Source organism: Cyrtonyx montezumae, unplaced genomic scaffold (assembly GCF_038088225.1).
Source record: "Cyrtonyx montezumae isolate F1298 unplaced genomic scaffold, pur_monq_1.0 scaffold_2, whole genome shotgun sequence".
Classification (NCBI taxonomy): Eukaryota; Metazoa; Chordata; class Aves; order Galliformes; family Odontophoridae; genus Cyrtonyx; species Cyrtonyx montezumae.
In genome coordinates this window covers 12,300,932-12,327,719 of record NW_027071936.1, presented here as the reverse complement: position 1 = coordinate 12,327,719, position 26,788 = coordinate 12,300,932, and the positions used below count along the sequence as shown (strand labels likewise).

The 26,788-nt window shown below is 36.0% G+C and overlaps 1 protein-coding gene across 4 annotated transcripts in view; it reads left to right on the top strand.

Annotated features, from left to right (window-relative positions):
* The window catches only part of LRBA (LPS responsive beige-like anchor protein), a 363,630-nt gene that overhangs the window by 315,507 nt on the left and 21,335 nt on the right, over positions 1-26,788 (top strand). For 3 of the 4 annotated variants that reach the window (XM_065736365.1, XM_065736363.1, XM_065736366.1), the window contains 5 exons: positions 8,274-8,363; positions 11,592-11,784; positions 14,443-14,505; positions 16,464-16,619; positions 21,351-21,518. In XM_065736365.1, coding sequence (XP_065592437.1) covers positions 8,274-8,363; positions 11,592-11,784; positions 14,443-14,505; positions 16,464-16,619; positions 21,351-21,518 — 670 coding nt within the window. The remainder of the gene's footprint in view (positions 1-8,273; positions 8,364-11,591; positions 11,785-14,442; positions 14,506-16,463; positions 16,620-21,350; positions 21,519-26,788) is intronic. The other variant, XM_065736364.1, reaches the window with a different exon arrangement.

Sequence of the window (26,788 nt, the reverse complement as noted above, 5' to 3'; positions counted from 1 at the left end):
TTTTTCTCAACCTCTGATTGAAATTCAGTGTTTAGAAATGTTCAGTGCAGTCAGTTCCCTCACCTTGTCTTGCTTGACCTGTCTTGTGGATCTATCAAGGCCAGAAAGGCCTTGAGTCTCCAAGGGCTCTTTACATTTTCATTTGTGCCAGGCTGGTCAGTCTTAGATAGTTGATGTTTTGTTGGCCAACAAAGAACAACAACTAATCCAAAATGTAAACAAGGGATGGAAAAAAGTGTTGTTTGTATTTCAAAATTAAATTTTGAATAGAATGCTTCTTTTTTTCCTCTTTTTTTTTTTCCTACTGTACATGGAAAGAATTAAATATGCTAATGTGTAATAGCCTCAGTTATCATGCTCTCTCATTTAGCCTTGAATCAAGCGTGGACGCAGACATTCTACAAGCATTACATTATTTTTGTCACCAGCATGCTTTGATTATTTGCAAGTTCTTTGTGAAGTCTGATCAGTGTCTTCTGCAGTTGAGAAACTAACAGCTTCTGTTTGGAGTGTTGTTGTTGTATTTTCTCACTGTAGTTTAGTGTGTTCCACTCCTGAGTTCACATTCTTTCTGTAGATGTCGTATTTCTTTACCAAACCGTACTGTATTAGTTATACTTGAACAATAGCTGTTTCGTGAGTGAGAAAGCTTGAGATCATACTGAAGATGCTTTCTATCAATCATTGTCCAAAAATCAAGGCTCAATTAAACATTACATTTTATGAGACGGGGGAAAAAAACCAAAATTCATTGCAGTATAAAACTCAGAGATAACACTGTATCCATACTTTGAAAACAAATATGTTATATTATGCTTTAGTTTAAATAAATATATTAGTTTAGCTAAGCAAATGAGGTACTTTGTTTCAAGTTCTGACAGGTGATCATGCAGTATAGTTTTAAGACCGCTAGATGCTGGATGTACACACCAAAGTATCAACCTCCCCCAGACTGAAATGTTTTCTTTTATTTGTAGAGATGGTATCAAATCTGGAGAATTTCCATGGAATGCTAAAAGACTGGGACAGTTTGCTTTTTTTTTCTAGAGGAAAATATCAGAAAGTTTGGAGTCAGCTGAGTAGCAACTAGCCTGTGTGTAGGAAGCGAGCCTGAAAGATTATTCTTTGCTTTTTCAAGGGATGAATGAATAATGCCAGAAAACAGTGACATTTCCAAGTAATGCATACGTCAGTACCAATGCTGTGTGATAATTACTGTTTTTACATGCCAGGGAGTTTGAAATCCTCATCAACTGTAGCAAATGGGGAAATTCAGCAATTTTTTGTTGTGTTGCTCAAGTAGAATGAAGAGCTATATTTTTAAAAACTATCTCCAGAGCTGCTTAGGATATTGCTTGTACTGTATCCAACTTTATTTGCAGGACTTTAAATTTTTCCTAGCTTTCTTTTTGGAATCTTTTCCCTTTTTACTTTGTCAGTCTCTTTGAAGTACTTCCAGGCCTGTTTTTCTAGTTCTTTGTTTTTTATCTGCCTCTTTCCAGTAGCCAAAGATTTAGGTGTTTTGAATGAGCACATCAGTGTTCCAGACAGAGATACTGTTTGAAATTATCCATGAACCCAGTGCCTCTGAACATTATTGAGTGACATTTGTTTCTGTTGGTTGTGTCTGCTCTGACTAACTGGTTTCTTTCAGATTGGCAGCTGGGATTACGCTGTAGTAGACGGACAGCTGCATGAACTGGAGATTGCAGCGAGGCCATGCTAGACCTTAATATGCTTGGAATGTATATATTCAGATTGGAGCAACTCATGTGGCCCTGAGAGGGAATATGTTTGTATTTTCACAAACCGTGATTACTTCCTGATCTGTTTTAACCACTGCCATGTAATTTTCGTGCTGCTCTGTCAGGACAGAAAGACTCAATTTTCTCAATTTTCACAAAAAATTTCCTTATGTCATTTAAGAGCTGTGTTAGTGTTTTTGTTCTTAAAGCCAAGGTAAAAGTGTCCTTCTCTGTGCTCCCTTTCACACGTCTCTGTGTTTTTAACAGTAGAAAATATTCACAAATAGAATACTGGTAGCTTGGATTTAAAAACTGATGAATGGTTGGACTAGTAACCAAGCTTCCAGGCAACTACAGTATTGTGAATGAACATACGGAAGAAACTTAATTAAAAAATAAAAAATAAGAAGTAGAAAAGATGTGTTTCTCACAAAGAGGCTACAGAGAAGAACAAAAAAATCTAAGCTCCGTTTATACTTGATGGTTTTCCTGTCTTCATTTTACATCTTTTCTTTGTGTGTGTGTGATGCGGCCTGTTCTGTTTTGTTACTCATATCGCCAATGTCTGCTGCAGTACAAGGGCTATGTGCTTTTTTCTATGCAACAACGTGCTGGTGTGCTGTGGTAACATCCCCCTGTGCTGCCAGCTGGTAGTATTTCTGTCCGTGCTTAACAGTGCATTAAGTGACTGGCACGATTGATAAAATAAACAACTGAAAGGATGCAATAAAAAGGACCTGATTTGTGAAGATCTCAGAATAAAAGAAAGTTTTTCTTTTTTTCTTTTTTTTTTTTTTTTTGCATGAAGAGACCAAGTCTCTAGTATTTTGAAAAGTAGATGCAAATGTGTGAATTCATGATGAATTTGTGAACATTTGAGTGCTGTATTTTTTCCCTGGGTCAAGTGTAGTGCAGTATCCCCAGGGCAGGTGTGCAGTCATTAAGCGTGTACATTGCCTGCTTCAGAAAAGCATTTTGTCCATTTTTCAGAATCTTGATCTAATGGGGATTGTAATGAACCGAGGGGAGAGGATACTACAGTGAGCTTCTCCTGTAATCCTCAGCCTATTTTCAGGAATTTTATCTAATTGGTATGAATCATGCTTGTTGTCTGCCTAGCGTTATCTGTCCTGCACTCCGTGAGTAATTGAACTAAGAACCATAGTGCAGAAGCATAAGCAACTGTCTGGTCAGATGAGGTTTCCTGATCACTTATTATCAGGGCTTGATTTTAATCGTCATCCCAGGGGAGGGAGCAGGTCAGTTAGCCGCTAAGCCATTCTGCTTCACCGTCTGAGGGAAAACCTGTCAAACAGTCTGTGTTCTCTGGTGCTGCAAAAGCAACATCTGGGTGGAGGGAAAGGCAGGGCAAGCAATCATAATTGCGCATTGCTTGAGCCAATAGAAATCACTGAGGAACATGTGTGTAAACCTTTTTGAATATTGCAAAGTGAGGTAGGAGCGGCAGAGAGCCAAAGTAATCATTTTTGTGAGGGCTGTTATTTTCTGGACGTAAATAATGGGTAGAAAAGAAGGAAGGCAAACCCAAAACCTTTTGTGTCCTTTACGCACATGCTGAAAGAATATTTCTTGCTGTGCTTGAATTTTTTTCATCTGAGCTTTCAAATGTTTGGCATTTAAAACCTACCGATTCGAGGAGTAACTGGAAACGATCGTGTTCAGATATGTAGACACAGGGACAGAAGTAGTCTCGTTGTAATGATTAGAGTGTAACTTGTAATTGGCTGTTCAAGCTGTGGGTTGCAGTGTAATATGGGTACATTGCGCTGTAATTCTCTTCAGACTGTTTGGTATTTTTTGTCTGAGTATGCATGATGAAAGCTACTTTGAACTAGTTCTCTTTTTTTAGGGTCTTTAAATCTAGAGTTAAATGGTGTATGTCTTGCCTTTTAACTATACAGGCCTTCATTTCAGGATTTGAGTTTAAAACTAGGGACCATTTCATTCTTTCTCTGTGACACTTAGTGCAGTTCCCCCTCCACCCACCCTCCTTCATATTTAATTTTATAGTTCTTTCAGACATAAACATGAAAAAAAAGCAATTTTGACTTAGTTTCTGAGTGTTGCTGCAAAGAAAAGTAACAAACATCTGTTTTTACCTTAACTGCATCCATATGTTCAACCTCCCCATCACCCTGCTTCCCCAAAAATTTACAGCCGTATTTGGTGGGTCCTGCATACTGTTGAATTAACTTGCTTCACAGTTAGATTAGAGGCTATGTTTGGAGACTGAAACAATCTCTGTTAAGCAGTGACCAAAAACTGTGTTATACCTAAGACAAGTTTGCCTGTTTTCACTCCTCTGTTAATTTGCTTCCTTTTCATTCCCCGAGAAAAGATTTTTTTAAGAGAACGTTATTGCAGTAATCAGACATTTGAAAAGTTTGCTTTTTACTTAGAAATTCGTTAATATTTGAAATACCACGTTTATCATATTAATATGCAGTCAGTAATGCATACTGTGTGGACTATGAAGAGTAAAGAGTAACTTAGCCTGTTTCTTTTTTAATTACTTCTTGTTCTAGCATCTGGAACAATTAGGACCTTACCAAAGCTTTGTTTTTGTAGAGGATTAACAGGAAGAAAACTTTTTTACTGAGATATTTGAGAAGCAGTGAAACAAAATGTTGAATGATATTATCTTTTACTTTGTGATATGTAGCACGGTTTCAGGGATAATGGATTATAGAAGTAAAGATAGCTTTCAGACAATAGTTATTACTTTCTAGTGATACAGTGCCTTTAATAGTTTTGAAAATTTCCAAAATATTTTTACCTACAATGATCTAAATATTTGTATGATTCAACATTCAGTCATTCTTCCTCTGCCTCTAGAAGTGTCTGGCTGTCTCACTAACGCTGTTAATACATCTGTCAAGGAAATGAAATCAGAATCTGGGCAGTAATTTGTTAGAAAATGAGTTGATGGCCTCTTGACCAATTGTCATTTTACTGTATATTCTTAGGTATGTAGTAGTTTTTTTACCTATCTCAAAGGAGATATTAATTATCTCTCTGAGGAAAGAATTCTCTGCTAGTAGCTGATTTCCTTTGACAGGTCGAACAAAAGTCTGAGTGACATCTGGTGGCTAAAAAGTCCCATATTTTTCTTAAGTAAACTGAGAAAATGGAGAGTGATTCTAGGATGTTTTTGATGATGAAAAGATATCGTCTTGCAGTCTTCTGTATGTGAACCTTCTGACTGGGATGTCGTCAGACATCTGGATAGATTTTAAATATCATCTGGGACAAGGAACATCATTTGAAGGTGCTGGTACATTGTCTTGGTCATAATAAGCAAGTCAAAATGAACCTTTGAAGCTAAATTGTTTTTACTAGGAATGAAAAGGAATGCAGGAGGGTTTTTTGTCTGAAGTCTAGCTGCTATGTCTAGACTTAATATCCCAAGTGTTGTTGCCATGATGTTTACTGAAGTTTCTGAAATTTCACTCTCTGAAGATGTACAGTAAAGATAGCATACAGATACCAATATTTGTATCTGTACTCTGTGTACAGTTTTGATGTTTTATCAAACGTCGTTACCTGTGGTAAGATGTGATCTGTGCATAGATTTCCCTATTTCAGTTGGCTGATTGAAGGATTGGATTGGTAAGATTATATGGGTGGGTTATTGTATTCCTAGAAATGTAGGCTCTCTTATTTTTTTGGGAGCACCGTATGGAACCTAATTGAGTCTAGAACACTTGTTTGTGTCTGAACTGTAAATCCCAAACTCAAATTTGGTGATAAAACAGCTATAAAAACAGACCATTACAGACTTAAAAATGAGAAGTTTTGGCCCTCTAAGGGAGGTTTTGACAAAACCATTGTCCCATTGTTTAGCAGTTCTGTTGACAGAACACGAGTTGTGTGAAAATAGGCAATAGCTGTTTATTTGTAGGTTGAGTAGCACATTTTATAGTTCTTAAGATCCCAGTGCAGTTCTCCTCAGCACTGAGGCTGGATGGGAGATGACTAGCTGTGCTGTTGCTGCTATTGTGTGGTCTGGGAGTATGATAATGATGAGCATCATATATGCAAATAAGCAGTAGTATCATAACTTGGTCTCCAACAGCTTTTATTTTGCTGGATGATCCTCCTTGAGATTTGGACTGTGGAAAATAGTATTCTTTAACATATGATTTTTGTTTTAAATCAGTAAGTGCTCATATTATGGTGCATGTGTTTGTGTTGGTCTTCTTTGATAGATTTCAGTGTTTAATTTTTTTTAAATTTTTTAGTGCTGGCACTGAATAAGAGAGTGTAGTTGGTAGAGAGATCAGTGGGTATTAAAGGGCACAGCAAATTTCAAGGGTAGCTCAAAATCCTGACTCCCTCTAAATGCCTATTTGGGAATGGAGGTTTCTAAACTGATAGTATGTCCATGTAAAAAAAATTTAACAAATCAGAAGCTTTCATCATCTTATCCATTCTATTTTTTGCTTTATCTAAAATAAATGCATGCGCATAATGCTTTCAGAAGTATTTTATTTAATTTGGGTAATATCTTGGTAATAAGTAGTAGATTCTGTAGGCTCTGTAAGTTTGCCCTATTTTGTTGTGCAATTAATAAATTATATCCAGGACTGGCAGCATGTTGCATCTCCTGTGTTCTTCTAGTGCTACCCTCATTGCAACAGAGTTCACATTTCCTAGTAAAAAATATCCATTCGATCTGCAAGTAAATGTAGGCAAATCTTTTTAATCTGAATGTTTTAATACTAACAGCTTTTTATTGAGAGGGCAGAGCTGCTGACCAATAAGGTATAGCCTTGTTAATAGCTCATGTCTTAAGGGACCTCAAACACTATGCTCTTAAGATTCCCTTGATATCTCGAGTCACAAAACCCCATATTTTTAATTTTAACGTGGCATTTTTTGTTACTGGGAAAAGAACTCTGAGCCTACTGAGCTTTAGAGTAAAACAGATCTGATTTTGTTGTTCTTCAATAAGTACTCATCAAATCTCAGCAATTTGTATGTCAGATTACACGTCCAGTTTTTTATAAACTTACTTGTTCACAATTTCTTTGAAGATTAAGGCATTTCCCAGGTCTGACAGACATGTCCATTGAGAAATTCCAAGGCCTCTTCTGGTGAACTCAGTTATTTCAGAAGCCCTGCCAAATACAGCGAAGTCAGCTGTTTTGGATGGCAAATATCCTATCTCAGGATATGATTATTTTGATGATCCAAAGGCCTCAGGTGCATTGTACTTCTGATGTCATTATTTCTTTGAAGGGAGACTGCTATGTGTCCTAGTAGTAGTCATTATTATGTAAAACGGTTGTTTGTAAAACTAAGATGAGCACAAGTGTTGAACCATGAAAATGAAGAATTGCGGAAGGAAAGAGCAGGCACAGTGCTATAAATGTTAAAGAACTGTGTTGTTTGGTTTTTTGGTGTTTAAAGTGTGCCATTTTAAACGGTTCGCTGAAGGTCTTGATTATCAGAACTTCAGAACTTTGAAGAATAGTTCTTGCTAATGCCTCACCTTAGGTACTCAGCACCACTAGACACTTTTGAGAATGTAGGGCTTGAAGCTCCATGCAAGAGAAAAATCAAACTGTCAGTCTGAAATCGAGCTGTTAGCCCACAGCAAATCCAAGACAATTTTACTTTGTTTATCTCACAATAATAAAGATTTAATCTGAGATGAATTACTTAAGATTTTCTGTAGGATTAGCATGGTCCTGTGGACAGTGTAGGGCATGGTTGACAAGAAATAACGTGCCGAGTTTTGACTGCTTGATTCTGTGATTGAACCAGTGGGCCAGTGTGTGGAAACATGGAAAAGTAGTTGGACATATATATGAAAGAGGTATAAATTCACACATTTTGAACTAATTCTTTAAGAAATGGGGAAGTATGAGATGGTACTTACATTTGTACCCAGTGAAGAAAGTGATAAAGCAAGATGCGGAAGATAGATCCTTTTTGTTTATGAATGCCACATTATATTTTCACATTTTCATTTAGTTGCATTTAACAGACTTGCCATTGGTTTTATGTGCCCTATTTTTTTTTTTGCTCTATTTGAATAAAAATTAAAATTAGCAAAAAGCTTGGTGTGATTTTCATTGTGGTTTGTGCTGTGAAACTACACTAGAGAGCTTAAGTAAAAAGTAGAACACATAAGTAGAGGAACTTGAAAAAAAATGAACATTTGTGTCTGAGTTACGATACAAACAGGATAAGCCAGTGTTAGAAAGGAAAAATGAAGCCAATAAAGAGGGTTTCTGATTATAATAGCTGGTTTCTGTTTAATATCATTGAGCAGGATGAGGTTTTGCAGAGTTTCTCATGGAAATAGCATCCACAGTACTAAAATGATTACCTCATTCTTAGTACCAGTGCCAAGCACTTAGCCCCACAGTGAACACACGGGGTTGATTTTCAACATGAAACAAGCCAGAAGTGTGGAATGACATTTTCAGGTGACAGTTATGGTTCTATTGCCTGTAATTAGCACCTCTTAACATGCAAACCTGCCTGTGCCTTTTCCAGGCTGTCGAAGCTCAAATACGAAGTTTTGGACAGACCCCTTCCCAACTGCTCATAGAACCACATCCTCCAAGAAGTTCTGCCATGCAGGTGGTAAGTGCCATGTTAACTCTTTGTGACCTGCCCTTTTGTTCACTTCCTGTGCTATTTTCAAGTTACAGTACCTGCTACCTAGCTTTTCTTTTATGTGATCTTGGGACTGTGTTATTAAAAAGAGCAGATGAGTTATGAGATTGTAAGACCGTGAGTGTATGCAGTGTCTAACTATTATTTATTGCTGGAAGGATTGTATTGATTTCTAGTATAGACCTTTTTTGTCAGTGTAATCTAGGAACACTTCATCAGTTTGTTTTGTTAATACCATACCTGTACAGGTGAGAGCCAGTTATCATGGAGACAATTTAGTTAATCTTTGGCAGATTCCCTGAGAAGCATGGATTTAGGAGGTGGAACTTCCTTGTCTTTTCCCCCAGGCATAGGTTTTCCCCTAAAACCAAGATTACTAGGAATTCATGAGCTGAAACTTACATAGCAAAGAATGTGACTAAATGTGTTTTGCAGTAAAGCTAGGGTGATAAAATCCAGGCAGTGAGCATTAACATGCTTTCCCTTTTACCTCTACTTGTGTTTAATATAATTTTATTATACAAACTATTATTTTATTACTGATTACTTTCCATACCATGTTGTGTGCAGTCCTTCGGACTAAAATAGCATTTATGTTGTCACAGATCCAGAACTAAGTATGTTAAGTGATACAGTGACAAGTGGAGCAATCAGTCTGCTAATTAACAAGTTTTTCAAACGTTTATTGTTAAGATGGACATATTATCCTGAAACATTTTTTATGAAGGATTTTTTTAATGTACATTCTGTAAAATACGATCTGTAAGTCCTAAACTGGTAGACTAAGGTTATTAGATTAAAAACATATCTGAAGTGCAAATGGTTTTGGAAAAATCACACAAAAAGCTGGAAATCTGTCCAAAGTAGCTTACAAACCTTACAGTAGAGTCTAAGAGGTGTAAGCTTTCTTATCCAGTTCAGCTACTGGTCTTTCTCAGATACAGATGTGATGTGATGTAGATAGGCATGCTTAGCTTGTTGTCCCTAGCACTCTTTCTGTAGCATGTGAATCTACAAAGGCACGGGTCTGAAATGTGCTGGCCTGTTGCACCTCCCACATGGTGTCCCAGGGCAGGAGAGAGCCAGCAGGCCACTGCAGTGACTTGCAGTGTTTGCAGCCAATGGGCTGTCCTTCAGAAAAGCCCTGATAAAAGGGATGGTGGGGAGTCCAAGTGCTTCACACCCTACTCGCGTCCCTCTGTCATGATGCTATGCATTAGGCACTTGCCCTTATTTGTGGAAACTCATTTCGTGTAAAAGAGGAACGTGAAAAGTTGGTTGTTGAGGTTTTTGTCCGACTCATCGTTATACAAATAAATCTGATGCCACGAAGCAGTTTGTATTGTTTTATCATAATATCATAATAATCATTCTGCTGAATTAATACAGATGTTATCGAAAAATTAAATTGTGTGAAATAAACTGCTTCTATCTCCTGTGGGTTTTTCAGGCTGAGGTGCACACACAAACAGTGCCTCAGTTCTCCACTTGTTTTGACCAGTTTCATGGTTAATAATACATGATTTTTTTAGAAGTACTGTATTAAGCATTTAAAAAGTAGTATCCTTGGAGCTGAAATACAGTAGGGATATTTTCCCGGTCACAGTTCTAAATTATTTCTGGCTGTACTGTTTCCTGAGTTTTCTGTTTTGTGTGTGTGTGCATGTATGCATGAATGCAACTGAATCGAAAGCTACCACGTGCTGTGTTAAGTGCACAAGCCATAATATACACCAGGTGTAGTAATTAGCAGTCACACGAAGGCTGCCTATTTGTCTGGGTTTGCTGCTGTTGCTGTATCCCCTTGTGTTTTCAACCATCAGATAGCTGGATTTAATTGAGGCCACATCAGATGAGGCATTACTGACACCTTTAATTGAATGAGCATCCAGGGAGGATTAACTCATAATATTGATTGGCTTTTAGCCACTTGCTCAGAAGGGTGTCTGGGTAGCTTATTAGTTGCTTTTATTTACACCTTTATGCAAAGACTGTAAATAGGAATTCAGAGAGCAATATGTTTTTCTAAGTACTCTTAATAACTTTTTAAAAAGGAGTGATAATAAAAATGCAAATGTATTTAATTTTTTTATTAGTTCTGTATAAATATACATTAGATGTATATAGTCATATATACATATATGTAATGAAATGTTGCAGGTGGAAAATAGCCAAGAACACTTCATTAATGTTCTAATGCAGTTACTAGAAAAATACAAGTACTGAAGCAATATGGCTACTAGTGACTAGGAAGGTCATATTTCTGTATCTCAGTGGAGTTTTCTTTTCTAGGTACACCACACAATCCCAAATGCACTATTATTGCATTTGCTTTTCCTTCTAGATGGGTGACATCTAGATCTCAGGTCCTTGATAGTTGTTTTGACATTTTCACTGTTGTTAAAGATCTTAGTTAAAAATTTCTTCATTTTTTCAACTTACTACATTAAAAAAAAGAAACTTAAAAATACTGTGAAAATGAATCTGAATTTGAAAATGAAAATGTATTTATTTTCTCCCTATTAGTATTTCTAGAAACAGTGCGAGGTGGTGTCTGTAATCATGTCCACTTTATATTCTTTACAACTGCATTTAATTATGCTTGTCCTTTGAAACACATTTGCACTGAAGTCTTCTGCTTTGCATTCATAAATCTTATGATTGTGCAACAGAAATATATACAGAACATATTTCTAGGCTATGTGTGTATCTGTTTATTTTAATGTACTTTTCTGTTCTCATCTGGCTTGTAGAGAATTGTAGTCTGCCAATGTAATGCAACTTGAGACTATCTCTGGAAGCAGGAATTTCTTTGCTAACTTCTTTTATTTTAAGTATTTATTTATTTATTTTTGGCCCCTCCTGCTTTCCTTGACCTGATGTCTTTGTAGATATGAAGGAGAATTTCTTCGGCAGAGTTAGGTGATTAGAAACTTTCAGTTTAATCTTCAGGGACCTGCAGCAAATTCTATATATAGACACACTTGTTCAGCAAAGCTTGGCATAATTGTGTACATAAAGGATTTCCATGTAAAGTGGTTGTGTCCAAAAACCTCTCTGCTATTACTGCATTTGCTATTCGTTGCAACTGCTATCAGATTGTATGAGTTTTAATGCAATCTTCCTTTTCTTGTCCTGTCTTCTCCTCTCCGTGTTTTCCCGTGTATTTGGGTTCTTGTTGTGTGCACTCAACAGTATCTCCTCCTGCAGAGCCCGCTGATGTTCACAGACCAAGCTCAACAGGATGTTATCATGGTTCTAAAGTTCCCATCCAACTCCCCTGTCACTCATGTAGCAGCCAACACCCAGCCTGGCCTGACCAATCCTGCCGTGATCACTGTTACTGCTAATAGGCTGTTTGCTGTAAATAAGTGGCATAATCTTCCCGGTAAGTAAACTAAGTAGCATAAGAAATCACTGCTTTCAAGCTGTACATTTATTATCTGCAGAGCTGTTTGAAATTCAAAGTGTGAAAATTCAAAGTTTAATTCGTTTGTTTAAAGTGCTCTCCACATGTGGAGTTAGTTTCTCCTGAAGAAGTCATCTGAACTCTTGTGTAGTGAGATGTGTATTACATAAAAAGTATGGAACAACAAACTGTTTTGAAAAAATGCCTCTTTCCAAGCTAGAAGGCAAAAACTATATGCTTACTTGATTATAATAACCAGTCACTGTCTTCTTCTTCAATTTCTTTTTCTGCACAATATTGTGTCAAATTGAAATTTAAAGCACACAGAAGTTGGCTGAAGTGTTTTTTGCTACCTTTTTATTCTTTGTTATAAGCATAACAGCCTAATGTTAAAGACCCTCAATGACAATTAAAAGATAAAAATATATATGGAAAGTCAGTATCTTCTGTAACTCCAGACATCCCAAAGTTATTAGGTACTTATCTGTTTATCGGTATGAGAAGAAAATGTTATATTCATTTGCATAGCAACTAGTCTAATCAGTCATCCTTTAAAAAATACGTTGAACCATTCTGTTTTCAGTTCGAACAATAGCTGAGCCCAGAAGGACTCATCCACCTTTCCCTACTATGTCATTCTCAGGCCCAAACCCTAAAATGTGGTCTTCTTTTGGTGCTTTTCAGAAAAAGAAAAAAAAGACCATCTACTCAATTAACTTAAATAGAAGATATATGCACCAAATTAATGCTCAGATCACTGAAGTTCCTGCCAAGAGATTTGTACTCACTGTCCTTGGTTGCATTTTGAAAACGGACAGATGACTTACTTTTTCTAATTCTTGCAAATGGCCTCTCAACTTTTTTCAAATAGAAACATTGGTGACTTATTTCTTTCAACCAAAAATGCTTAAAAATAAAGGTAGGAAGGAAGGGAGACTTGTCTAGATAACAGCTTACGAGCAAAAACTATTTACAAGGGTGTTTACATTTGTATGAAAGGAGGTTGACTGTATCTTCTCATGCCTTGAATGTGTGACCTTGGACATATAACACTCAGGCTTTTAAAAAGTAGTCTCTGAGGATCTTCAACAGTCACGTGAAGAGAAGAGGTTCTGAACTGGTAGGAGTTGATGCTGATTTCCTCATAAGCCTGTTGGCTGGTGATCTGTGGACAAGCAAGCAATTGCTGAGAGTAGCAGCTGCTTGTTCGTTGTAGTAGTCAACTGCTGTGAGTTGAACAGAACCTTGGGATTTTGTTTTTTTCCTCTGAAAAGGAGAGCAGTAGTCTTTAACTTCACTATTTATGTAGTCTAGAAGCGTTTTTCAACTGTCTTGCCTTTACCAAGTGCTCAAGAATACTGACAGTTCAAGAGAAAAACTCAGAATCCTACCAAGCAAAAACCCCAAATCCAACCAAAAAATGCTGCACCCCACCCAGCTTCACCACCACACTGATCAAGCCTACAAGCTTTTAATGGTACACCATTAAATCTATAGATCTAGATATGGACATCTGAAATAAGCCTTTACTACTGCCGCCTTCATATTTTATACCAAAATGGGATTTGCTAGGTTTAGAGGACTGATATTACTATTCCTTATCTCCTACTGTGAGCTTAGTATTGTCTTCACTAATGAGAGGCATCACGATAAGTAAGTTGCCAAGTGACCAGTTGTCACTGATAGGTAATTAAAAATCTCATTCCTGCTTTCATATGAGTTTAGTGGCTTTGCTGATACTGAATGACACTGGTACCTAACAGATCATCTCTGTTTTGTCATGTGCATTTCCTATCTAGTTCTGCATTAGTGTTTCATTACAATAGTGCTTTGACTTCCCAGTTACTTATGGAGCCATTTTATCAACACTGATTTTTACATTAAGCTATGTAGGGCTAATTAGGAAACTCAGATTTAAGTATTCAGCCATTAGGTTTTGCTCCATTTCCAAGAATGTCTTGGAACATTTTTGATGGGGGTTGCTTGTTTGATTTTAGTGAAGCTGTGGAAAGAAAAAAAAAAACTGAAGGAAAATTTAGGAGGTAAACATCTCAGCAGTACGCCAGGTGCTCACATGAAATGTAGGTCTGCAGAATTATATATTAACTTCTATGCAACCCTGCAAATAAATAGTTTTTGATGATAAATGGTTCTTTAAATACTGCATGACAATGAGATTTCCCTGACTGCATCATAAACTGACTTTAAAAAAAATGTCCTTTGTGCTTCACTTGTTCAAAGCAGTGCTTTAAAAAGTAAGGGGGAAAATAGTATCTGCTACAGTCAGCAGATGGTTGTCACATTTTGTTTTCAGTGCTCTTTACCACTTAATTTTGTTTTGTTGCGACAGGAGAGGTTGCCAGTAAAGCATCTGCTAGAGCTTATGGCTCAGGACTGGAGCTGCTGCTGATGGCATACATTCAGAATAGCACTAATCTAAAATAAATGCTTAATAAGCAGCCTGTGAAAGCACCTGGATTATTTATTTATTTATTTATTTATTTGATTGCTGCAGAAAAATCTTGGATGGGTAAATAAAAAAAAAAAAGTGGACATAGCTTTGATTTAAAATATGTTTGTGGCATCCCGTTTAAAGAAAAAATGCTGAATTTTAAAATCTTCTTTCCTGAATTGCAGCTCATCAAGGTGCTGTACAAGACCAGCCTTACCAGCTGCCAGTGGAAATCGATCCTCTCATAGGTCTGTCACTTCCTTCTCTCTTTGCGATTCATTAAGCTCTGTATGGTGGCCCTGAAGTGTAGATTACGGTTGTTTTTCACTTGCTGGTTGCTGGGAATGGAATTTTCCTGATAAACCATTTGCATGCAAATTGGAATGCAATGAGCTGTGGCTATGCTGGTATTTCATCAACTCCCCCTCGTTGGTTTGCCTAATTTGAACAGGCCTAGGACGCGTGTCAGTGAAAATTAATATGGATGCTGTAATAATGTGTGATTGAGAATGTGCATGAAGTACTGTCAGGATAATATTGGATCTTTTCATCACTCAGACTTGTTGATGAGCAGGAGCGAGGCACGTTATGATGAATTGGTGCACTGGTAATGTGATGGAGCTCCTTTACCGAGGAAATTTTCATAATAACAGTGGGGTTCTTAACTGCACCGTGTTGTGAAAAATAAAACCATGGTGCCAGGGCTTTATCATTAAAAGAGATCAATCCTTTCTTCATAGACCTGCTGTTCAGGCTGAGGGTATTAATGTGTAATTGCAGAGCAGTTTTAAAGTTGAAATATCCTGCCCTCTCAGTTTTAGCATTGAGATACTGGTATTCATTCTGCAAGGATATTGCATCTTTTGATCACCATCACTAGTTAAATTTGCATATGTTTTTATTAAAAAAGGGGTAGATGAATATTAACCTAACAACATCTAACATTTATTTAATCATTCAGTGTAACAATTCAATTCATGATTTTTTATTTATAGAGTTTTATTGGTTTAAATAGGACTGATTTTTCTATTAACCTCGTTAGGGTTTGGTCAGTTCTTTCATAAAGACTTCGAGGAGCGTGTACTTGGAATATAACTTTGGAGCCTTGTAGCATGGGTAATTGAACCTTAAATGTGATCAGAAAAGGAAAAGCCCAAGCAGCGTAGCATCAGAATAAAAACAAGTTGTCTGACAGTTCATGGGAGTGAAAATAAATGTTTTTTTCTATTTCCTTTAATTCTGTTAGAGAGCAAACTTAGCACTGTTCTTTAACTGGCAATTTCAAGATGGAAGTTAAAGAAAAGAAGAAGTGATGCAAGGAATTATAAAAGCACTGAACAAACAGCAAAAATGAACTTCTCTAGATAGGAGTAGAATGACAGCTCTGTCAACCTGTGAGAATTAATTTTTTAAAACTGCGTGCACATCAAGAGGAACTGCATGGAATCAGTTTGTAGATACAGACTGATGCTGTACAGCCATTTTGCTAGATAAATTCTAAAATCATTAAGTCCAGAATAATATAATTAAAGTATTTTATAAAGATAAAACTATTTTCTCCAAATTTTGTAATCAGTTCCCTCTGAAAAAGATAAACCATGCAAATTGTCATTTATAATGTGTAAAATGTGCTGTAGCTCTTCTTTCTTTCCTGAAACAAATTTCATTTAAAAAATATGTTCAGAACAGGAAATGTTTATTTAAAACCTGCTGTCAAATAGATCTTAAAATAAATGAACATCCCAGTATAAGAAAAATAAAAAATCACATTGGGCCTGTCTGCTGATTTTCTACACTTTGTGATGTATACATCTACCTATATATCTATCTGTACTGTTTTATCATGAGTTTCCATTTTTTTCTTCATTTTTAAATTCCTTTACTTGGAGAAGTTTTAGGAAGGGAACCTTACGGCATTTTTAGGTATCATTCATTTTTTCAGTCTTTCATTTGTATTTGTCAGGTGCATTTTATTTAAAGAAAGGATTTTTTGTATTTTGGAATATATACTACATGGATTTGTCATTGTTCCCAGAAGTGTAATGAGTATTTTACGGCAAAAATAGAAAGAAAATATCCCTACCACAAAAACAAGTAACAGCAGTAAGAAATAGTTCTGGTGTGATCATAAATGTTCTAAAATGTGCCTTTGTTCTCTGTATGCAGATGCTGAAATTTCTTGTTTTTGTTTCTTTCCATTGTTCAGCCAGCAATACAGGTATGCACAGAAGGCAAATCACTGACCTTTTAGACCAAAGCATTCAGGTACATTCCCAGTGTTTTGTCATCACCTCTGACAATCGTTACATCCTGGTTTGTGGCTTCTGGGACAAGAGTTTCCGCGTTTATTCTACTGATTCAGGTAATGGATTTTTAAAATATGAGAATGGCATAAGAGATTTTCTGTTCATCATCATGCTACTTGTGCAAATAAGAAGGGATGAAAAGAGCGTGAGGGGGCTGGGAAGGGAGAGTAGAGTATGTATTTATTCCCCTCTTCATAAATATTTCTCAGATCTTTTCTTACCTACCTCTACCGTGTATTGTATACCATCATTTTCTTGGATTGATGGCAAATATGACAAGGAGCTCTTGTGTAGCTGTAGCATTACACTTGAAATACCGTAAGATTATATGAAAATCATACCTGCTCTTACACTAGTTCGATAAGTAAAATGGTCTAATGAGTTTTTCAGAAGCTTGACGTATGAGAACAATTGATTTCTTAAAGCACTTCCTTGAATTTAAACCTGTTTGGCTTTGAGCACCAGAGAACTTTTTAAAGAATATAGAAGCAAGCATTGTAGAGTAAGTACAAGTCCCTCTACCTCAAGATTGGAAATTGAGTTTTGAAATCTAGTATTGAAATACTTCTGAAAGCCTTTGAAAGCTATGGTATCCTAGAAAAATGGATTCGGAGCCACTGAATTCTTTTGTATAACATAAACTGATCAAAATAATGGCAGCAGTTAAATTAGTCTGTCAGCTGGCATGTATCCAAACAGTTGAATTCATGCATGTGTCATGCTAAATAGAAAAGAATATTTCCTTGTGTAAGCCAAAGGAATTTAAATGCCATGGAGCTCCCAGAAAAAAACATTTAAGATTTTCTCACTTTCATTATCTTATAATAGATATAGTGACCTCACTGCAAGGTATTTCTTTGGGATTAACGACCCGATGTGGTTAATGTATGTGTGCACCATCAAGCTTTCCAGTAGGTTATTAATCCTTAGGGAATATCATACGTGTTTGTCATAATTCCTTAAATACGTTCATTAACAGTGTTTTTCACACTCAGCAAACCAAATATTTTGCAAAACGGGGTGGCCTTTAATGAAGTTCTCATTGCGTATTTTAGCAGGACAACGCATTTGTCATTTTTGTAGATTTAAATCCTTAAACTTAAGTGAGAAGTTCCATTTCTTTTATGCTGACTGACTATAATTCATTATACAGGCGTCTTGTTAGACTCACCTTAGTTTAATTTTCTCATTGATGAAAATAAATTTACATAAAACCTCTGAATTTAAAGATCTTCAGAGAATTTAGCTAGCCATAATGAACAGTCAGTGTGTATATTCTTTGATTTACACGAATAAGTAGCTGTTTTCTTATATTGCTGGAGAATATGTTTTATTTTATATCTATGGAAGAAACCTGTGTTATTTTGTTAGTTTTTGCCTATATCAATATTAACTGTAAATAGAGACTGAAATTTAGGCACTGTAACAGGCTTGCCAGCGAAGTGGCTCCCCGCTCCAACCTGCCGAGAGTTCAGTAGCTTCTGACAACACTCTCAAACTCAGGGTATGAATTTTGGATGGTCCTATGTGGATCCTGGTCTTGGACTCTGTGATCCTTGGGGGTTCCTTCCAACTCAGGATATTCCATGATTCTGACTTATTTTATTAAGTGCCGACTTTTCTGAATAAGACAGATACACTGGGTATTTATATTTATATTAGTGTAACTAATTATGATTACAAGCAAAATAAAATTATCAAAAAAAGTATCAGTAAATTTGTGTTCTTTGTGCCTCCTGTTTGTCTGTATAGCAACTCTGTCTGTAGTTTAAATTTCATAAACTCAGCTGTTGTTTATTTTGCTTGGAATTAAAATGAGAATGTAGTGGTAAAATGCTTACCAGCAGAACAGCAAGGGAAAAAGGTGATACAGTCAATAAGGCATAATAGCCAGTTATCACAAGTGTTGAATTCAATTGTGTTTTAGCTCTTGAACAAAAAGAGGACCTCTTTCTCATTAGATTTTGGGGCTTTTAACAGGAAATACCTTTAGTGTAAATCATGGGTTCTCAGCACTGCAGAAGCACAATGAAATCTTCCTTCAGCAGTGGGAACGATTTCTTGACAGATTTTGAGATTCAGTAGTGCGGAGACTTGAGTCTCATTTTTCTTTTAATTATTTGTAGCACAGCTGTCAAATAAAACATTAACTAGAAATTTTTGTTTTCTCTAAAAGTGGTATCGGAGTTCATATGGTTATGCCTGATATTACTGTATAGAGAGGATAACTCATTTTAAAGGAGAGAAACAAGACAGTTGAGGAACTTGTATGAGATGGATTTTTATTTTTTTTATTTTTAGTAATTTTAAAAAACATAAACGTAAGCATATTTCTTACTTCAATGATTTTGAAGGAATTGACTGAGCCTTAGCTCCCTGATAACAAAGTAAACTTAACTACCTTAGAACTGTCAAACAAATAGATTTAAAAAATGTTTTCTAGAATTGAACTTACAGAATATAATTGGAAGAGAATTCTGTAACTCAGTGATGTTTATAACATGAAGTTGTGTTCCAGAAGCATAAATCTCAAGTATTTGAATACCTGAGGATGTATTTAACTGAAAAATATGTTATTTAGCAAAATTACTTTCAAATCTAAACCAGGTAATTGCTGACTTGAATTTTCAAGGAGAACCGTACGCTTCATAAGATTTTCTTGTCTGTTGCCAAGAGGTTATGCCTCTGAGTGTCTCACTGCTCTGAAGTTCAGTAATTCGTTGACTGGTCAGCATCTTAGACAGTTGTGTTACTGAAGCCCAAATTAAAGCCTTGGTATATAGAGGTGACTGCTATAGAGTGCTAGAATAGATTCCCAGAGATTAGTGAAATACTTGATCATTCAGAGGTACAGGGTAGATCTGTACATTGGGTATAACTTCGAGGGTCTCGTCCCTTCCAGTCTGAAAATGATCCTGTGATAGTGCTTCTTTTCACAGTTTCTTTTGGAGAATTTTACTTAACTCGTATTTTTTTTTTTTGTCAGGGTTTCATTTTAAATCTGATGAATAGGTTTCATTCAAGCTACATCACCTTATTTTTACTTTGTCTAGGTACCCAAAGTAATTCTCCATTTCTGAAGATACTCGTAGCTTTCTCTTAATTTTGCTGGTTTTCTCCACTTTAATGCAATTACTGTTTAGATCTGTTATAATCGGGCTTTTGTGTATTGTTCTTTTCTCAGAACCACTCGCTTAAGTCTTTTGTTATTTGTGTTAATTAGTGTCATGTAGTTATTAGTTATGAATAGTGACTTTACAGTGTGTAAGACGACCTATGAGTGCTTCCCACTTCTCACACTGTATGACTGACAAACTTGCTAATTCGTGCACCAAAATGCAATATTAACATGTGTCTAATTTGAGTCTCAACACTAGTTTGTGTTGCTACTTGTCATATTATTAGGTTCTGTTTTTAAAAAACACTTTACAGATCATGTAATTTCATGTGTTTTTGCCAAAACCACCACTATTACTCTTTCTGTTCTTTCAAATTCTTTAAAGTTCAAAGTACAAATGGGTACATGGTCATTTGCACTGAGGAATCCTAGGCTACATATTAATGGTGTCTCACTCCCTCATGTCGTTGGACACAGAAATTGGCCTATCCCAGGTTACTTCAGTGAGCTAAGAAGGCTCAGAAGAAGCATGTGTGTGTGTATCATTTGCACTTTCTCTACAAGATCTGCAATTGCCACGCTTCAGCAAGTCCATTGAGAGGGATTTTAGCACTTAGAATCTCATTTTGCGGAATCAGAAATGGTGCTGGAAGATCCCAAAACCAGCAGGATCCCTCGTGTGTTTGCTCTGGAGGAGCCAGCCCCAGCAAGTGATTTCCACTGCCCTCAGCCATTTTGCTGGAGGAGGAGCTTTCCCACCTTGCTCATTTTCCCTCTGTCAGAGTAGTCTGGCAGAGGTCTCCTGTGATAGATATTCACTCTCCAACTCACAAGTCCACTCTACGCAGGTGTCCAGATTTCCTTTTTTTTTTTCCCTGAAAATATTGTTTGCATTAGTTGACTTTAAAGGTAATAGTAATGTTAATGTTATATACACTGCTGAATCACACATTTTAACTGCCTAGGCTTATCATAAATCTTATGTATCAGTCAAGGTTCCAAAAATTTGTTCTGTGTGACAGTTGAAAGTATTTTGTGCTTTCTTTTGTTTTGGTTTTGCCAGGTTTATATTCAGAGAAATTGACAAGTGTTTGATTATGGAAAAACTTTGATGAAAGTGTAACTTTCTTAACTGACTTTCATTTATTTTTCCTTTGAAGAAGACGCTTAAAAGCTAGATATGTTATATTTTGTAGGCAGCCCTCATACTATCTATTTATTCTGGATTCTATATGTTCTGTATCTTCTTTGAAATGTATTTGCCACATCATCATCAGATTTCCATGTTATTTTCTGTTTATTTTTTTCCCCAGCAAACTTAGCTTAAACTTGCTTTAGAAGCAAACTGTCATGTTTATATCCTGCAGGGTGATTTAAAATATATTGAATAATAATAATAATTAAAAAAAACTTCAAAAACTTGTGACACAGTTGGCCTTTAAATTAAGAATAATATTTATAGATTGTAAACATTTTTTTCCCAAACCTACAGACTACTGCACTTAAATATTTTCCTCAAGTCATGAAAAAGAGTAATATTCTCTACTATAGTTTTTCTTTTAACCTATTTTTATTAAGAATGTATTTCTAAAATACTTTATAATGTATCTGATGTGTTTGGCAAAGAGTTAAAATGTACTTTTAAAACAGCTCATTTTATTTGTTTTAGGTAAACTGATGCAAGTAGTATTTGGACACTGGGATGTTGTCACCTGCCTTGCTCGTTCTGAATCCTACATTGGAGGAAACTGTTACATTCTGTCAGGATCACGTGATGCAACATTGCTGCTCTGGTACTGGAATGGCAAAACCAATATTGTTGGTGATAATCCAAGAGGTAAGAAAAACCCATTTCACAAGGAAGTTGTCTAAAATTGACTTGGGTGAACATGTGACAAAATTTTAGGAAACACTAATGTCAAAATATAGCATTTCCTGTTTGTAGCTGTGCTCCATTCTAGTTTAAATAACTGAGCATAAACTGTGTCTGTTTTCCAGCACAAGGAGAACTTGTTTTTAAATTACGTGCTTCGAAACATTACCAATACATTCTGTTACTTGTCACTCATTAAACTGGGGAGGAATGACTCGAGGAGTGAGAGGAGGGAACTATTTTCTTATATTTGTTGTTCAATCTGAAATCTTTTCCTTTCAAACTCAGGATTTCATGAAAGACCCGTATTTGAGTTGTTTAAAACAAAAAAGGCCACACATCACTGTAATGCGAACTGCATTCTATGCAGCTGTTATCACTATTAGCCATCATTATTGTTATGCAGATACTTCATTTCACCTTAGACCAGAGCACAGGAAAGAGATGTTAAGTGGCCTGAGTAGGATGTTTATCTGGAAGAAGGAGGCAAAAACATTTTTTATTTAAAACTTTGGTAGGGTGCTTTGTGCTTAATCTTTACTCTCGTGTGCTTACCTGCTCGCCACAAAAAATAAAATGGACACCTGGAAAACAAGATGGATTGTTATATCTGGCATATACTGCAATTATATACTGCTGGCTTACAATTTCCTATGAAGTATGAATATTCAACAGCTTTCAAGGTAACGAGTTTGGTAAAGCGTATTTTGTGCTTATCTATTACTTGAATGAAGATGTTAGAGAGAAAAAAAAATGTGGTTCCACTGCAATTGCATCCTGTGAACCATTTTGAAATAACACAAACTAGTAAGCACAACTGTTTAATATCAGAATCAGTATCTGAATCTCATTTGCAAATTCCTTGATATTGGTTGGTCATTTGAAGGCTATTCAAAAATCACAGGTTTTTCAGGCAGAGAATGTAAGCATTTTGTCAGCATTATCCGTCCAGCAGCCTGGTTCAACACATGGGACCTTTTGGAGAGGAGGTCCGACATTATTTTATGACATGATTTTGGTTGAGGAACAAATTCCCTGAAAATATTTTACACGTATTTTTCAGTCTATCAGTTTAAAGAAAATGCAAACTTGCATTTAAAAGTGCATTATAATACATTATTTCTGCAGAGCTTGTGAACCTGGAAGCTCTGAAGTCTGTGAAAGGAATTTAAGAACTCGATAGGATTTGCAAGCTTACTTTACTAACCTAAAGGGAACAGCTGTCTTTTTGAGGAGAAGACCCTTAACTCATATGAAGCAGACAACATCTCCAGGTGTTGTCTCCTCACACTGTATTGAATGCTAGCAAGAACAGCCCATCCTTGCAGATTTCTGGGCTGGCCCTGAGTTTTTATTCTTTTTGATTACTTGCTGTAGTTCTGGGGTGCTTGCCTGTTTTGTGAACAAGACCTTGAGGACTCCTTTATGACCTTAACAGATCCCACTCTCAGATCTTGTATGTAGTATCTGACTAGAATAGTTCTGTATTTTTTTATATGATTCATTGACTGTCTTCTCTGACACGGATTTCTGAGATATTAAAATTGTGCCATTTTCAGTGTTAATGCTAGTTTAACTACTGAATCTCTTTGGTTCTAATTCTGCTTATACAAAATGCAGTGACTCCTGTGATTAGTATTTGTTGTTATTTATTTTTTTGTGATGTAGCGTGCCTAGAAGCCTTTGTGCTGAATAGGAATCTCACTGCCCTATACATTGGCCTAGACGTGTATAGAGAAAGACAGTTCCTGCTTCAAAGAGATGATAATCTCAAGGGTTTCATTTTTCCCAGATAGGGGTCTCTGTTCATTTTTTTTAATTATTTTTTATTTTTAGAGAGAGAGAAATACAAAGAACTGTTTCTGCTTAGTTCTGATTTTGTCAGAAACGGAATGCACCAGCAGATTTACTAGATTTGAAGCCTGTTACTGCAACTGCAACTTTGATCCGTTTGTGGGAAGCTAGATATTTAACTTGTCTAATGTTGCCTTTTGTATTTGAAGCTTATGATTTTTTTTTTTTACCACAAAGTATATTTTATTCATTGTCATTTTAAATAGTTTCAGAGTTGATAGCTTCTTTCTTATTTTTTTCTCTATCCATCTCCAATTTCCATCTTAAAAATGACTTCACAGCAGCTATCATCCAGGTATCTGTGATTGTAGCCAAGTCATGATGCTAGAGAAGTTTCAGCAAAAATAATCTCAACCAGGACTATTTCTTTCCTTCTTTCCTAGTTCCTTGTGTCTCTGATGTGCGTCAGTCAGCAGAAAAGTATGACCAAGTTACAGTAAATAGTATCCTATTGGGCACCTACTAGTTCACCAGTTACATTTTATTTCAGTTCCTTTATCTAGTTTCATTACTTTGGGAAGAATTGAGCTCTTGATCTCCAGCTGCATGTATTCATGTACTTAACTCAAGCTGACAAGCCAGGTGGGCTATGGCATACATGATAAATAAGTGTTTTGTTTTATAGTCTTTATCAAGGACAATACTTCTGGGACTGAATGGAAAAATTCTTTACATTTTTGGTTTAACAAAAGAAATATTTTAGGAAAATATTAATTATTTACATTCTTCAACTTTCAACTTTTAAATCAACCTTTTATAGAAGTTGTACCTGTGCAGTCACGATGTCTGCGTACTTTATATAAAATGCATTGCTCAGTGTACACCAAATTTGATGAATTTAAATCTCAAAGATACAAAATCCTACATGGGATACATTTGCTGAAAACCATTTTTATTCTTTACCAAAAAACTTGATTACAATTAGGTTAAGTCAGTTTTTCCTCCTTCTCAAATTAAAACCTGAAATTCAAAAAATATTTCACCAAGCTCTTTGATCAAATGTGAGGTTTATTCTTTCTAAATAAATTGTTTTGGAAAATACGGGAACATGGCAGTACTTCAGTTTGGTGCATAGACCTTTTGTGATGCAGAAACATTTCTGTGCACAATTTCTGACCAAGCCTAGAAATAATTAAGAACAAAGGATTTGAAATAGTTGTATCCTTTCAAAAAGCCAGAGCTGTGTTGAATTCACATTAATTAGCACAGTTTACTGTGGAGATGTAAAGTCACTTCAGATGGCATAAGGGGCTTTTATATTTCTTTGCTTGGCATGTGGCTGGCTTTGGGAGGTGAGGGGAGGAAGGAGCAAGAGGATGCAATTCTTCCCTTAGTACCCCTTGAAGCCCATGTGTTATCTCCATCACAAGGCTGGTTTTTTTTTGCATATTTAGAGACTCTAATCTAATAGCAAGTACCACTTGAAGATGTGACATACTGTTTTAGGACTCAGAGTTCCTGAATAGGGTATGTACTTTGCGCAGAGGCTCCTAGGAGAGGGCAGTGTTCTTGCAAAAGCATGCAACTTGGCCAGCTGAGTGCAGTGGGAGGGAGGAACTAGACCGGGTAGCTTTCTGAATCAGATGAGAGAAGTTAATTTGCATACAAATGGTCCGCATCACTCTCAGATCCTACCCTCGCTTTGAAGCTTAAGTGGCAACCCTTGGTGTTTGGGTATTTCCTAGGTTGTGGGATTGCAGTGTACCTTGTAATGACAGATACTTAGTAAACAGGGCTGCCAGGAACTTCGATCACCTGACATATTCTCTTTTCTCAAAGAAGTCTTAGCTACACCAGTACCATTCTTGACTGATGTTTGTCCAACCTGCTATTAAAAACTTTGTCTCGAATATTTTGGGGCTTTGCAATCTAATGTCTATTTTATTTCGTTTTTTAATTCTGTTACTTCTTATGTTTCTATTCTTTGTTATGTGTAGAAAACAGATTCTTTTTTCCTGTGCAAGAACTTTCACTTATTTGGATTTCTATGACCCTCTTCCAGTGTTAATAATGTAATTCTTTCTGTCTTTTAACATAAGCCACGTTTCTCTGCACCTCTGACTTTTTCTTTGTTTCTCTCCTCTTCAGTTATTGGTCTTCCTTGAAGCAGACTCAGTATTGCAGTTGAAGCTTTTCTAGTAATAAGTAGAAAAAAGCTAGTTTTACAGAGCACTTCTTTTCACATTCTCAAGGAATATCTTCTTGTTTCAAAATAGCACAACAGTGTTAATACTTTAAGTCATGGCTGTCTAGCCTTTTGTCTTGCCTGGGCTGCACTGAATGATGAGGAATTGTCTCAGACCATGTATAAAGTATATAATATAGCTGTCATGTATAAATATTAAAAGGTGTTTTTGCTTTTTTTTTTACATTTTTATTAAGGTATAATAAGAAAGATGGCAAGTAAAAATAAAACTAGCCAGTTGTACACATATTCTTTCAATGTTTAAGCCAATACAAATCTCATTTTTTTCTGAAGAATCCCTGATTAGTCAGTTTTCACCTCCTCTGCCTTTTCTTGAAACTTCCTGAATGATATCCTTTTTTAGGTTTCTCCAGTTTGTTATACTCATTTTGAACGCTCATCCTGTCCCCCAAACAGATTTGCAGCAATTCACGTCTGCACGTGTAATTTGCAGTCTTATTCTATCAAATCAGTAATTAAAGAAAACGTTAGACATTATGCAGCCCAGGAATGTCCATTGATACATTTTCTATTTTGACTGTGATTAACTTTTGGAATACAGCATTCAACAATTTTGGAATACAATATTCATCTGGATACATTAGCATCTTCTAGCCTATTCTGATTACCTGGTTTCTATATGAAATTAGCAGTGTGAAATTTAAGGTGCCAATACTAAAATCAAGTTATGTGGTATCTCTCTGAGCAAAAGTCCTATTACTCTGCCATTGCAGGAGGAAAAGTTGGTTTGACATGATTTGTTCATGACAAATCCAGATCAGCTATTGCACTGTTTTTTTTTTCTTTGCAGAAACTCTGTGTGCTTATATATACACATACTCTTCTAACATTTTTCTATTCGTTGGAGTTAAGTGGAAAACTTTCTAATTTCTCAGATCTTTTTTTTCTTAATTCTTAAAGATTTTTATTCCTAGCCTTGCAGCGCCTTACCTAGTCTCCATAATACACCAGTTATGACTGGAATTATTTAGTTTCATTTTCAAAGTGTCTTCATTACACTATTGTGGCCGACTGAGTTCCAAACATTTACCTTGTTTATGTATTCTCTATTTGAGACAACAGCTGCTTTTACTTACGCTTTTTGCCTGACTGCAAATGGTCTTCTTATTAAAGACTTTTCTTGAAATAGTTGGAAATGCCTGACGTCATCTATTGATATTCCTTGCTGTTCACT